Genomic DNA, 14,968 nt, shown 5'->3' with positions numbered 1-14,968 from the left:
CCCTTTAAAAACCTTTTTTAAGTAATTCACAAAAATTAAACTCTATATAAGAGTTAGAAATCATCACTGCATTAGTCACTAACCACAGCAAAATAACCCTCACGTCCAGAAAACACTTACTTGTCTTAAAAACTGCTTTCCAAGGTACGATGTAGCCATGCTGGTTAAATTCTTTCTGCTGCCCACTTTGCATCTGACGTAGCCATACAGGTTGGCACCTTGCAGCACCACACCCATGATGACCACTGCCTGGAGAAGGGAACAACCAGCAGTTACGGCCCAACAGACTGACTGTCCCCTCCGCCACAAGGGAGACACGGCAGGCTGAGGTGGGAAAGAGAATGGGAAGGCAGCCTTGTGAAGTGGGGTTTGTGGCTGTTGAGACCCCCTCCCTCCCAGAACAGACCCACCCAATACATGCTCAGCACCACCCAACAAGTGTCCGCTAACACGGATGCTATGTGCCAGCCCCCAGCAGCCCCAGGGGTGCAGTGGGGGGGCCATTCTCATTCTAATATTGTCCATGGATCTGTGAGTAAAGATATAAAAAAAGTAAATGAGACTCAGAAGGGGCTCAAATGTTAATTATTCCCTTAAGAAATCCAAAAGAATGGGGGGAAAAAAAAAGAACTCCAAAAGAATGGTCAAGACAGATCAAGTTCAACACACTGAGAGCAGGCAAAAGTAAATTCTGCACTCTGCTAACGTGTGTGTGTGACGACTGGCTTCTGAGAAAGCCAACCAGTGCCTCAAGGCAGCAACCAACAGGTGCTTGCCTTCCGTGACTCGGGAGGGAGGGGGAGAAGGGGGAGGGAGCAGCAGGGGGAGATGCACTTGGGCAGAGCTGTTTCCTCCCCGTGGCCATGATCCTATAGGTGGCCCCACGAAGACCATTAAGGATTGAGAATAAGAAACTCAAGGCTACTATTTAAATACTATGAAAGAAAAGCTAATGAGAACAACACGAGGAGACCCCATGGTTAAGTATTCTGGAACAAGGGTTGACAAAGTCTTTCTGGAAAGGGCCAGATAGTAAACATTTTAGGCTTTGCAGGCCATGTGGTCTCTGTTGTAAATACTCCACTCTGTCCTTCTGGTCCCAAAGCGGCCACCGGCACTGCGTAAACAAACAGACAAGGCTGGGTTCCAGTACAAATTCACAAAAACTCGGGTGTTGGGCCAGACCTGGCCTGAGGCCAGTCTGCCCAGCCCTGTTCTAGAGCAAACAGCTGCTCCGACAGGCAGGAGGACTGACAGCCGTCAAGCCCGCCTCCTCAGAGAACAGAGGCAGGGAAGCTGGGGGCACCCCCTTCCCAGCCCAGAGCGTTAAACCCACCTTTCACACGCCCGTCCCTGCTCCGCTTTAGGAAGTGGAAACAGCACAAGAGAAAGCCCGGGCCGACCCCCAGCCGGAGGCGAAGGCTCCAGGGCCTCCTGGATGGTCTGAAGCAGGAGGCGTGGCAACCAGAACAGAGTGACCGGGACACAAGACCTCCAGTCTGCGCGCGAGAAGGCAAACCCCGCGCCGGGCCAGCCAAGGTGGCCACGTCCCCTCCCCACACCTGCACCCCAGGCCACCCACCTGCCACGCATGCCGAGCCCAGGGGTCTCAGACGACAGGGAAGGCCGTCGAGGGGAGTTCACCCCCATGAAAGCAGCACATGAACGGTCTGGGCGGAGCTGCCCCTGCGAGCCCACGTGAGACGGAGAGACGAGGGAAAGGCAGCTACACAAACCCACAACCAAAGCAGAAAGGGACACAGCCCGCCAAAGGCAGGCGAAGGCTGCTGTGGAAGAAACCCAGTCCTCCTAAGTCAGAGCACCCCGGGAAGACTTCTCCCTGCGGGAGAACTAAAGGTAAGAATTCAGAGACAGTGAAGGTGAGACAAGGCACCAGGAGCTAAAAATGGTGCTGGCAGAGCTAAGGAAGCGCAGAAAAGCCCCTGCTGACCCCCAGCCTAAAGCAGCACCCCGCCCCACTGCCCACTCCACTCTGTCACCGTGTCACCTTCCTCCCAGCCGCTCCCTCCCTGTCTGCCTGCCCACACCCTGCTCCACCAGGACTCGGGGCTCTCAGAGCTGTTACCTTGTTTCTCGAGCCCCTAGTCCTGTCCACAGCAGCCAGGACAGCTCTGGCAAGGGGCAGACTCCTAAAAAGATTTGCTGAGGGAATAAACAGAACAGAAAGAGATGAGAGATAAAAGCAATTAAGATAGTGGGTGAGAACAGATAAAAAGGACCCAACACAGAGGTAACTGGTACCTCAGAATTAAAGACAACAAAAGAAACAGAATGCAAATAAATGTAAAGACTTAACAGAAGATAATTTTCCCAATTCAGAGCAGAATCTGTGCCTGTCATTAGTGGGCACAGTATCCGGAAAAAGCACTATGGAAAGACAAACATGAGGACAACCTGGTTACATATGCTATTTTATAATTTCTAGAATGACATCAGAAATTCTTTGTCCAAGGAGAAAAATGCCTCACTCAGTTACATGGGGGTTCATAAGCCTGGCCTCAGATTTCTCTGCAATATTCAATATAAGAAAATGATGAAGCAACGTCTTCTGAATGCTGAGAGGAAGCAGCTGTGGCCCAAGAATATTAACTGAGCCAAGAATAGTTCTTTATTCAAGAATAAAGAATTTTTTCAAGAATGAAGAAAGAATAAAAAACTTACCCAAATATAAAAAACTTATTCAGAAAGAAAGGAAAAAGTGAATTCAAGAATAAAGTCAACGGCTCAGATTCTTGAACATGACAGAACCAAAAGAAATAACACCCACAGGTTTTTTGGGAAAAAAAATCCCCACTGATGAAATCCAGCCAACCAAGAGGTAAAAGGAGAAGCTGCAACAAGACCACTGAGCCAGTATGGTTAAAAACAGACCAAAGACTGAACAACCAGCAACAAATACCACTTCAAAAGGAAACGTTTCCCCTCCTAAACAGAGTCTCTGAGTCAATAAACAGGATTAAACGTATTACTTAAAATAACTAAAATAAGACCACCACCACCAAGAACCCAGGGCTGGAAGCAGGGAGGACAAGGCGGGGGAGGCACAGGGGTGGGAACTCTACATCCTTTGCAGCAGATCAACAGACACTAAACACGTGTCCCACTCGTGACCGAGGGCACGTGAGAAAGGTAACTGCTAGAAAAACTAAAAATAGACAATAAAGCTTCCAATCTCAAAAGGGAAACTACATACATAGGCACACTCACAAACGAAGAGAGAAGCTATACAGCAAAACAGACAATATTACAAATAAGGAAAAAACACAATTAAGGCCAAAATATACCTGGTATCTATAAGCATTAAGTCAGATAAACTCAGCTATTAAAAGAACAAGACACATAGTCGGGTCAAGTGACACATTATACTTTCCAAAGATGGCAACAGCTGTATCTCCTGCTCCACACGCTCTTCTGGAACCTTCCTACCCACTCAGGCTGGGGAGCATATTTTCCATTCCCTTGAATGTGCAAAACAGAAAAGTGATGTGACTTCTGAGGCTAGATGTCTGTTACAGGCTGACTCTGTCCTCCCCTAATTTATTTATTTATACGTGTATCTCTCTATATATCCCCCAGTACCCCAGAATGTGACTGTATTTGGAGTCAGGGTCTTTAAAGAGGTAATTAAGGTAAAATGAGATGGCTGGGGTGGACCCTAATCCAGTGTGACCGGTGTCCTTACAGGCAGAGGAGGTCAGGACAGACAGGTAGCAGGAGGACCGTGTGAAGCCATCTACAAGCCGCAGAGAGAGGCCTCCAGAGTTGGGGGGAAATTAGCTTCTGCTGCTGAAGCCACCAGCCTGTGACACTCAGCTGTGGCAGTCCTAGAAAACTAGCGCAAGTGTAAAAGGTAATTCAGCTTCTGAGCTGAAACACTCCCAGCGGGAGCCGGGGCCTTCCAAGCAAGCAGTCTCACTGCCGTGAGGCCACCGGGCCATGAGAAGGTCCCAGCAAGCCATGTGGGAAGACCACGTGGGAGGCCATGGGACCTCAAAGACTAGATGCCTCACCAGCCCCATCATGCCATCGCTGTCTGACCACAACTACGAGAGATCCCAAGTCAGAACCTTCCAGACAAGCCCTTTGCAGGCTCCTGAACCAGAGAGGTTGTGAGCGCTCATAAAACAGCTGCTGTAATGGACAACTGAACAGGTTACCAACCGCTATCCTCAGAAAAGACCACTGTTAGTTCCAAGCTAAGCCAAACGTCTGGAGGACACGCAACATCCCCATCCGACAAGATCAGGTGATGAATGTAGGAATCACTGAACAAGACGGGCTAAATCAAAACTCCGCTAGGCACCAGGAGAGCTGGTGAAATGGAGTCTTGCACAGAACGCTGCTCCGGGCACTTGGAGAAAAGCAGAGATGGGAAACCGAACTTGGGAGATACACAATGAAGCTGCCTATTCAAGATGGGTCCCTGATGTCAACACAGATGGGCAGGTGCTGACTACCAACCACGCCATCAGCCACCTGTGAGAATTACTGACCACTCCACACTGACACTCACCAGCCACTTCACTCTGAAGGAGAAGAGGGCACTGAAGGCAAATACCACCCACAGCACTGGACAGGCAATGAGTCCCAACCAGAAGATTCTTGACTCAGCCTCTGAAACAGTTTTACTCTCTTGAGAGGAGGCCTACAAAAGAACATGAATTTAATAACCAATGTCTTGTGATATTCATCAGCAAAGAGTTTAACATTTTTAATGAAAAACACCTTACCCTCAGATTCAAACAAAGTAACAGACAACCCAAGTCCTAAGTCAGAACCCCTGCCCCCAACCCACCTCAAACAAAACAGCAGACCTACCACGACTGTAACCTTTGGAACTGGTCTTAATATACTTCGCTCTAACTCAAGAACGTTCCATTTTCAGGGCAAAATGGACAGTTTCTCATCACCCAAGACAATCAGGGTCAGCTCGGACAGGCTTCTAGTCATTCCTCCTCGCACTTCTACTGTTCATTCAGAAGGAAGCTCAGAAGGATACCTTCTTTGGTAAGGATCCAGGAAATCAAGGCTACAGTCATCCTGGAGACTAAAAGGTCAAGTCAGGGTCCAGAAGAGGAAATGGAATCGAGGGATTCTGGACACGACCACAATGTTTCAGCAATACCCAGGAATTTAAAAGGGCCGTGAATCGTTTCCAAGGTAGATTTTATCAGGACTACTGACTCACTGAGCACAACACTGCTTTCAGAGAAGTCCTTGTCAAGGCCCTTCCAAGCAGAAGGCAAGCAATTTAGCTGGTGCCGTCTCCAAGAATTCTGTCCTCTGCCTCCCAACTGATCTCCACTGCTGATAAACAGGCTAGCCCAAAACAGACTGCGGTCCCCTGGGACTTCTGAGGGAACCGCCTGAAGAACAGACTGCTCTGCTCAGCTCAGATCTTCTCTCCAGTTGCAAACCTTCTCCTTCTCCTGCCCACAAATGGAGGAGGACCACGGGGGCAAGGGCAGACGAGCTCCCGAAAGCAGTTACACCAGGGAAGGCAATACCAGGCTGAGGCGGCTCATGGAAAGAGCGCCTTTCTCAGCAGCCCCTGGGGGCATCTTAGCACAAACTGTGAGCCAAAAGCCTCTCAGAGGGTTCTTTCCTGCACATGGCTTGTTTCCAGTCTGAACGAGACAGAAAGTTTCAGAAGGCCCTCTGGTTTAGTGCTGCCCTGCCCAGTGACTTGGCACAGCTCTTCGTGTGTAGATTACATCTGAAGTATTTCAGTAACTCACCCTTAAATATTCGAATGAAATCTATACATAATTTATTAAATGACACTCAAAGAGAAAAACAGAGGCAGTTTACCTTCCTGGACTCAAACACCCAATGGCTTTTTCCATCTTCATCAATGTGATTTCACCAGCACAGGCCAACCATTAGTCTACCTGTGACATTCTGGTAAAGATTAACATATACACACACATTTTAAAAACGTTATTTAAAGAGCTACCATAATATCCTATCTTAGTGTAACATTTCACAAATAAAGAAATCATCAGCTTTACCTCCATAATACTCAGTTAACAACCACTACACAACAGGCCTGGACAAAAGATTTAAATCAAATGCAATGGCAGACCCGGCAGGGGTGGAGGTGATGGGTAAGCAGGTCCATGAACATCGCCCTCTGTTCCCTCATGAACTCATCCTTTCTCCGGTTCCCTAATGTGTTCCCAAACCCCTTGTTCTTCTGGGACCTACTTTTTCCTCTATGTCCTCACCATAGCGACATATATTTTATAACTATGTATCTCTAAAAACAGTTGATACAAACTCAGTGTTTGTGTCCCCCAAATTCACATGTCAAAACTCTGCCCCCACCCCCTCACCAGGTGATGGTGTCAGGAGGTGGCCCTCTGGGAGGTGACCGGGACTAGATGAGCTCATGAGGGTGGAGCCTCTGCTGATGGGACTAGTGCCCTCACTAGACTTTCCGCCTCTCTGCTCTCAGCGGGGTGAGGAAGGAAGGGGAGATCAGCAGTCTGGACCCAGAGGAGGTCCCTCACCAGAAGCCGAGCACGCGGGCACTCTGATCCTGGATTTCCAGCCTCCAGCACTCGGAAAATAAACTCCTACTGTGTGTGGGCCACCCAGTCTATGGTATGTGGTTACAGGCACTGGCCTTCATTCAGCAATGGAAATGCACCAAGCTCTCTCTCACTGACGAAACAAATTACTTCGAGAGCTTTCCTGATGTAATGAAAGGAATACAGGAGAAGAAGAGGAGGAAACTTAAAGACCAAACCTGACTTTGTGGAAACGTTAACATTTGAAGGCTAAGTAAAAGAGAAGAGCAGGCCAAGACTGAGAGCAGTCAGGGCCTATCTCAGAGGCATTTTCAAATGACAGCTCTTTATTTTCAAACTCCTCCGTTCTCCCATTTTCCAATTATTTACTTTCTGCTTTTACTATTGCTTATTTTCCTAATTTCTCTCAAGCTTACTACTTTTGTTTTTAAAATTTCTGTACCTCTAATAAAAGCCTTTGGCCTATTGCTTTTCCTCTGAATTCAGCTTTAGACACACTTCAAAAGTTTGAAAGTAGATGATCATTATCATTAAGCTGTAAATAATCTATATTCAGTTTTTGTTTCCTCTTTGAGACAAGATATTTAGCAGGCAGTTGTGACAACCACTTTTCATTGGTTTCCAGTTCTGCTGCACTGGGTTAGAACACGCAGCTGCTTCAGACAGTTTATTTGCAGTTTCTTCACAGTGGTATTTAATCAGCTTTTATAAGTGCCCCACAGGAGCTGAACAAGAAAGTATCACAACTCTACACACAAGGTTTCAAAAACTGCCATGAAAGTGACTTGGCTATTTCACTCAGATTCTTCAGAACTTAACCATTTTTTGTCGCTTCGATGTGCTGAGGACAGTCGTCTCTTAAGACTTCCACCACAACAGTGTTCCTCCATCTTCTCCAAGTGTTTGGCTTTTTAAATGTCACAGTTTTAGTTAGATCTTTTTGGCTGGACTTTTGACTTCTGACTCAATGTTAGAACTCTTATCTTTAAAAAGAGAGTTTAATCAAATTACATTTATTGTTATAGCTAATGGGCCACTGCTCCCCTCACCCTGCACATGGCCTATGACATTTCAGCTTCCTTGACGCTTGCCGTTTTCCCGTCTCTTGCTGCATGAGGTACGTTTCAGTTGCTCCTACCTTCTCCAGTGTTGTGGAAGACACACAGCCTTGTTTTAAATTTTACTAATAGTTACCAATAAAATTTTTAAAACTTTACTTAACCTTTTTTACTCTACTTGCCAGAGTAGAGAACAAAACAAAAGCCCCATATAGGTCATAACATTAAAGTTCTTTTTTTTTTAAATAATTTTGTATCTTTTAATTTCTCTTTTATTTTTAAAACAATTATCTCTCCTCTTTTGACAACTGCACTGAGATTTACTTATGACACATCTGTGTTTTAACTAGATTCAGAAGCCCACATACCCCTTCCCAAGTCCATTTAATACCGTCCCCACTCTTGACCTCTTAATTTCATCTCAACTGTTTGCACTTCTACAAGTAATTGTGCCACAGATAAAAGGGTGACTTTTTTAAGCTCTTCTTGTTTATATTTCTTTACGGGTTATCAGAAAATATGCTTTCTGGCCACATTTTTTAAAACCCTAAACCTACAAGGATTTAATTACAACAGTTTAGAAATTAGCAGGAAGAATCAACTGAAGGCCATGTTCTATTTGGCTAAGCACAAATTACAGGAAGGAACAACAAAAAGAAACATTTCTCAAAATTGTGACCGGGCTACAGCAAACACTTTACAGCATAAAGCAACAGAAGAAATTCAAAGGAATACAGGCCAAAGACTGTATGAAAGAAAAGCCTACAAGAAACAGGTCTTCGTAATCTTTATTCTCAGCATTTGGTGGCTCATGTAAACTAGCCCCCAAGCCAACCACTTCTGATATCTGTCAGAATCAACAGACCTAAAAACGGCTGGCTTGGTGGCCGTGAATAGACTGGTAACATTTTACCGGGTTTTTGAATCAATAATCATGTCTCTGATATTCCAAAACCAGGTGTTGTCTTTTTTTTTTTTGCCTTTGATTCCCCCCCCACCATTTTTTACTATGAAAATTTCCAAACACACAGAAAAGCCAAGTTTTACAAGTGAATACCCATATACCTACCACCTAGGGTCTGCACTTAGTGTTTTGCCATAATCACTGTATCACATGCCCCCCCACTCACACCCCTATCCATCCCTCCCTTCCTCCCTCTACCCACCACTGCCTTCGAGTCTGAAACCACTTCTTACATGCCTTTCCAGCCCTACAGCAGGGGTTCTCAACCACAGCACTACCAGCACTGTGGGCCAGATAACGGATGCAGGTGGCTGTCGCGTCTGCGCACCTGAAGGTGTTCGGCGGCATCCCTGGCCTGAGCCCCTCTGAGGCCTGCAGTGTGCTCCCCACCCCAGCCGTGACCAACATCTTCAGGCATTGACAAGCACCGCCTGGGGGGCAACATGGCCCTGGGTGAGGAACACTGCCCTAGAGCTCACACAGGAGCCTCTGCAGTGGTGGACACTTGAGGATCTGTGGACAAACTCTCCTGAGGTCCCATCCAGAAACCAGACCCGGCACAGCTGACGGTGACCCTGAAGCAAAACCAGTGATGTGGACTAGAAGCAGTACGCAGGGTCTGCAGCTGCCAGTCACATTTTATTTATATGTTTAACTTCAGAGCTGATGTAGGCTAACGTAAAGCACACAAGTCAGTAGTGCAATAACCTCTATATGATCTGATCTAACCAGCATTTTGACACAGATGAGGCCTTAAGTAACAAAAAGATAAATTTAACATCAATACAAAATGCTCAGTGTCTTTTTTTTATTGTTTATGTCATTCAATCTCATCATATTAAATAGGATTTTAAAAATAAAAACAAACCTACCTTGACTGCCCAAAAGTCACATGACAACAACAAGATAATTGTCACCATACAGGCAATAAAGCTGCTGCTGAACAATTCACAGAGAAGATAGACAGACTATAATTGCACTGACTCGAAAGAATAAATGGAAAAATGATGCCACTGGGTGTCTGAAAACCAAAACATAACAAAAGAAATGCAATTACATTTTACGACAGGTACTGCAGATGTATATGACAATGTTTCAGCTGTAACAGAACCATGCAGTCTTGTCAAAATAAAAGATGACTTGAGGAAGAAGCAAACCGCCTGTCTCTTTTCTCATTAAGTCCCATTATTTGACTAGACCCTGTGTTTCTGTTGTCACAGAAAACACACTATGTAAACACGACTTTAATACCTCATTGATTATAAATCTTCCCAAAATGCATAACAAGAATCTTTACCAAGCTTGGAGAAATAAGGAAATTATACTCTTAGGATAGACTTATTTTTACCTGTCTAAAAATCATGCCCGAAGAATTTCCAGGCCCTCAGAAATCACTTCAGGCACTAAGACAAAATAACCATCAGGTTGTTTTATTAACAACTTCATAGAGATGTAATCCACGTGCCATACAACTCAACTATTTAAAGTGTATAATTCAGTGATTTTGGTACAGTCGCAGAATTATGCAACCATCACACCATCAGTTTTAGAACTTTTTCATGACCCTAAAAAGAAACCCTAAACCCATGAGCAGTCACTCCCCATGTACCCCAATCCCACCAACCTCCAGCCCTGGGCACCCACCAATGTACTTTTTGTCTCTGTAGATTTATCTATCCTGGACATTTCACATAAGTGACATCACATAATACATGGTCTTTTGTGACTGGCATCTCTCACCTAGCATAATGCTTCCAAGGTTCTGGCAGAATTTGATTTCATTAAGTGAATTTCTTTAGAGAGAACAAAGTTTGGAAGAGAAGTATGTTTGGCATGATGTTTTCATATTAGTTGATACAAAAGATGCAATTCTGAAATATGTACAATAAATCAGAAGGTAATGTATCTACAGAAACTCGTAAAGAAATGGTGCGTTCTTGGTAAACAACAGCCAGAATCAAAACCACTGGTGTTCAAATAACTGTATTTGCAAACTTGAAAACTCAGTACTGAGTAAAATTCTCTATACCAGTTATTCCCAGAGAGAAAGTGAAATGTCATCTTTAAGATCAAACTGTAATACACAACATTCGCCAGCACGTCACAACCACTCTGCCTGGAAGGGAACCCGCTGCTGGCACCAGTCAACAGGCAGAACAGCCCGAGACAACACAACTCTTGTAACTTAGCCTCATATCTGATTTTGGATTTTTTCGGTCTGTTAGTTGTCTCCTCTTCCGCATCAAACAATGCAACATCTTCAGTGTCATCGTTACTGTCCTAACAGGGAAGTAAACAGCCATGAAGCAAAATTAAGTTCAGTCCTTGCAGGCCTACTACACACAAGGCGGCACGCTAGTCAAAATGGAAGACAACAGTTAAGACATGGCCATGGCCATGGCCACCTGGAAGGCTGGAAAGGGCCCAAGGCAGTTCCCCTATCCCGACCCCAACCACCTGGCCAAACCCTCCACAGCAGTCCAGGCACCTGCCGCCTCCATCCCTCACAAGATGTTGCCAGTTCGTGTAGGAACCATCATCAGCGGCTGATGCTCTACAAACTCACCCCACCACTCTCAGTAGCGCTCTCCCAGGGCAGAGAAAGCTGAGGCTGTCGGGATAAATTCAAAGGCTCTGGGTTCTTTCACAAAATCATCTAACTGCATCCTTTTTCCGACCCCTGCTCACAAATCTGTGTCCTTTTATCCAAGGCTAAGCCAGCTACTGGTGCTTGGAATCCCCTCTTTACCCACCTCCTCAGAGGCTTGTTCTGTCACTTTTCCCTCTATTTCCGCTTTTCTGGATATTCAAGTCTTTCCCAAAGAGCAGGTGCATTCAACTCACTTATTTAAAGTGTATAATTCAATGATTTTTGGTATAGTCACAGAATTGTGCAACCATCACACCATCAGTTTGAGAACTTTTTCATGACCCTGACTCAGCTCCCCATATAATGCTCACGTGCAGCCAAGGCTGGGATGCACCACATGATGCCACAGAAGAACATGCTGAGGCCTTGCCATCCAGTAACCAGGGTGACATTTTCCCATTAGATCATTATCATTCTCCCACTTAAAACCCACAGCACTTTGACTGAAAACAGACTTCATATGATGACAAATCACCATCTGGCCCCTGCCCAGCTCTAACTCCTTGTCTCAGGCCACTCCCTCTCTGTTAACTGTGGTAGGCTGAATAGGGCCTCCTCACCCCTGCCAAAGAAGCCCAGGTTCTAATCCCCAGAACCTGTGAATATGAACATTTACTTGGCAAGAAGAATTTTGTAGAAGTGACTAAATTAAGGATATTGGGCTGGGGAAATCTCCTGGATTATCCAGGTGGCACCAATAAGGCAATCACCGTGGTCCGGAACACAGGAGAGTCGGGTTAGAGACGATGACACAAGGAAAGCTGAGGTCAGAGAGAAACTGAAGATGTTATGCTGCCAGGTTTGAAGAGGAGAGAGTGTCTGTGAGCCAAGGAAGATAGGCAGCCTCTGGGAGCTGGATAAACTCAAGGACAGATTCTCCCTGAGAGCTTCCAGCTCAGCCTACACCATGATTTTAGTCCCTTAAGACTCATTTTGGGCTTCTGACCACCAGAACTTTTAGATAATAAATTTGTATTAAGCCACTAGGTTTACGGTAATTTGCTACAATAGGAAACCTATACAACAGCTAAGCCCCTAGGCTGGCCTTCTCTTCAGTGCCTTAAACACGCCCCACTTGTGCCCTATCAGGTCCTTCTGCACTCTGTCTGCAACACTCTTTTCTCTTACCCTGCTCTTTGGAAGACCGGCTTCGTCTCATTTATTGAATAAATACTGAGTGCCCGCGATGTGCACTAGTTTAAGTGGTACAGCCAAAAACAAGAAAAAAAGACAACTAGCTCTGCACTCCTGGAGTTGCATCCAATAGATGGAAAGGTGGTGAGCACAACTGTGGGGCGAAATCAGGTGTCTGGCTGTGGATGTGTAAGTTCCAGGTACTGCTATTAAGAACATCAGAAAAACTGAGTGAGGGGAGGGGGGACCACCAGGGTGTCCTGAGCATAGGACTGACACATTCTGACTCATGTTAGAAGGAAAATTCTGGCTACTGCATTAAGACTCTGAGAGCAAAGAGGGGAAAGAGGGGAAGACAAAGGCACACAGCTGGGAGGCTGGCCAGGGGGTGAATCTAATGATGGAGCCAAGAAGTAATGGTCTGGTCGAGGGTGGATGCAGGGCAGGTGGTGAAAAGCAGCCCGATTCCGAACACATGCTGAGGCAGAACCAACAGGATCTGCTGACGGGTGGACGGAGGGCTCAGAGGAAAGGAGTCGAGGAAGATCCCAAAGTTTCTGTCCCGAGCAGGTAAAAGGGAAACCAGTGCACAAGCAGAGGGCCCAGCCTAAGGCTGGAGCACAGACAGGGCAACCTGTAAGGCAAAGGCAGCGCCTGCGGTAGGTTGTGGGCAAAGCTGTACAGGCAGGTGGTGTGAAAGTTCTCCGACAGCTTCCGTTTTCTCTGGGAAACAAGCCACAAGGCTCTGAGCTGAGAGAAGATAAGAAATGCTGACGGTCTGAGGGAGAAGACTTGGAGAGTAGCCTAGGGGACTACGGAAACGCCATAATGACTGCCGGGAGACCCCCCGGGCTCCCTTGAGGTGCGTGGTCACAAACTTAAGAAGGAACGGTCAGTATGGCTGTGTTTTTCTCCAGCCTCCTGCAGGTTCAGACCATCACTGTATTTTCTCCACTCACGTCACCTCCTCAGAGTGGTCCTTCCTGACCGCAAATCGCTAGGCTGTTCCATTCTCAGATACTTGCTATCACATCACCGTCTATGCTGTTGTTATCTGAAATATCTTTATCTCTGTAACTTATTTCATCTCCCCACTCAATCCCTGGACAAGCATTAACACTCCAAACCCGGGCAGGAAACTGCATTGTTTACACAGCCCTTCCGCAGGGCCTGGGCCAGCGGCTGGGCCACAGAAATCCCTCAGAAAAAACAGCTATGATAACCCAAGTTAAAGTGCACGATAAACAGTGCTTTTTTAAATAGGAAGAGATTCTTCTTCTCACTAGTCTGGGGTCGTAGACGTGAGGGCTGTAATTAACTCTGAGGAACAGATGTGAGCATGGGAAGGGACCGACCCTTAACCACCTGCTTTGACGGCATAAACCTGGACGCCAGGCCCGGCGGGTCCCGTAACCCACGTCCAGGGCGGCGACTGCCTGCCCCTCGCCGGCTCACGAGCGGTGGGGACACACAGAGCGACCCCGCGGACCTCACACCCGCGCTGGCCCTCCTCAGCGCAGCCTAGGCCACACTCCCCGGACACCAGCGCCGGCCGTCCCGCCCGCCGCTCACCCCGCTCCTCCTCGGGCCCAGCCGCCGCCGCCGCCGCCCTCTCCCGGCGCCCACAGCTCCTCACCTGCTGCAACATGGCGGCCTCGCGACAGCGCCACTTCCGGGAGCCACGTCAGCGCCACAGGCGCAGCCGCCGGGCGGGGATCCCAACAGACGCGGACAGCTCTCCACAGGCCAGAAGGAGCCGGAATACCAGCTTCCGCCAGCCCCACTTCCGCTTCCGGGCCTGAGGGGGCGGGGAGCGTGTGTGGGCGGGGCTATTGAGGGCGGGGCTAGAGCGTGGGCGGGGCGACTTGGGCCGGGGCCGGGGCCGGGGCCGGGGCCGGGGCCGGGGCCGGGGGGCCGGTCCAAGCAGGAGAGAAAAAACCAGCTGGGAAAGGAAACTGGTGCAGCTTTAGGGGCAAAGCTTCTTAGTTTTTCAGGTGGAGATGTTGGTACTACCTACGAGGTGTCCTCCCCGGCGTGGACGTCCTCAGGGTGGAGATGGGGGGCAGGGTTGTGACTGTTCCATAGTTTTCATTTTGTTTGAATATTTTACGACAATGTGTACTGCCTACAGTATTTCTTTTGTACCTTAAATTTTAGAAACAATTGAAGAAACAAAGATACTCTCCTGCGAAGGGGTAAACAGTTATTACGAAGAACAAGGCAGGAGGACTCTAAACAGGGAGGGTATTCTTATGGGAGGAATATAGACCCCAGGAGACAGTACGGAGGGAGAGGCTGAGAGAGTAGGCCCTGGAGTCTGAGCCCCTGGGTTTGTCCCGGCTCCTCCACTTACCAGTTATCTAGCTAGCTAACCTACCTCTCTGTGCGTCCTTCCCTACCTCAGTGGTAAGGTGGGGATGCTAACGGTACCCTTACAGGGTAAGTCCTGCTAAATAGAGGATGTTATTCTTATTACTGTTTTAAGTTTAGCCACTAATGATGTGATCTTGCCCTGTGAAGGACCTGAAATTCAGAGACTCTGTGTCATCTTTGAAACTGTGATTATAACAAGATGCTATTTGCCCCGCCTATGGGCAGACTGCCATCA

At 47.2% G+C, this 14,968-nt stretch overlaps 1 protein-coding gene across 1 annotated transcript in view; it reads right to left on the bottom strand.

Moving 5' to 3' along the window:
* LOC102546111 (Golgi apparatus membrane protein TVP23 homolog B) overlaps window positions 1-14,144 on the bottom strand; it is a 16,457-nt gene extending 2,313 nt beyond the window's left edge. The window contains 7 exon segments of the mRNA XM_072957026.1: window positions 121-249; window positions 4,535-4,666; window positions 5,833-5,922; window positions 9,449-9,544; window positions 9,546-9,597; window positions 10,762-10,856; window positions 13,997-14,144. Coding sequence (XP_072813127.1) covers window positions 121-249; window positions 4,535-4,666; window positions 5,833-5,922; window positions 9,449-9,544; window positions 9,546-9,597; window positions 10,762-10,856; window positions 13,997-14,008 — 606 coding nt within the window. The 5' untranslated portion in view covers window positions 14,009-14,144.
* Between the last annotated feature and the right edge of the window lie 824 nt (window positions 14,145-14,968).

The sequence above is a fragment of the Vicugna pacos genome, unplaced genomic scaffold (genome assembly GCF_048564905.1).
Source record: "Vicugna pacos unplaced genomic scaffold, VicPac4 scaffold_15, whole genome shotgun sequence".
Taxonomy (NCBI): domain Eukaryota; kingdom Metazoa; phylum Chordata; class Mammalia; order Artiodactyla; family Camelidae; genus Vicugna; species Vicugna pacos.
The sequence above is the reverse complement of the archived record's forward strand: the minus strand, read 5'-3'. Positions and strand labels throughout refer to the sequence as shown.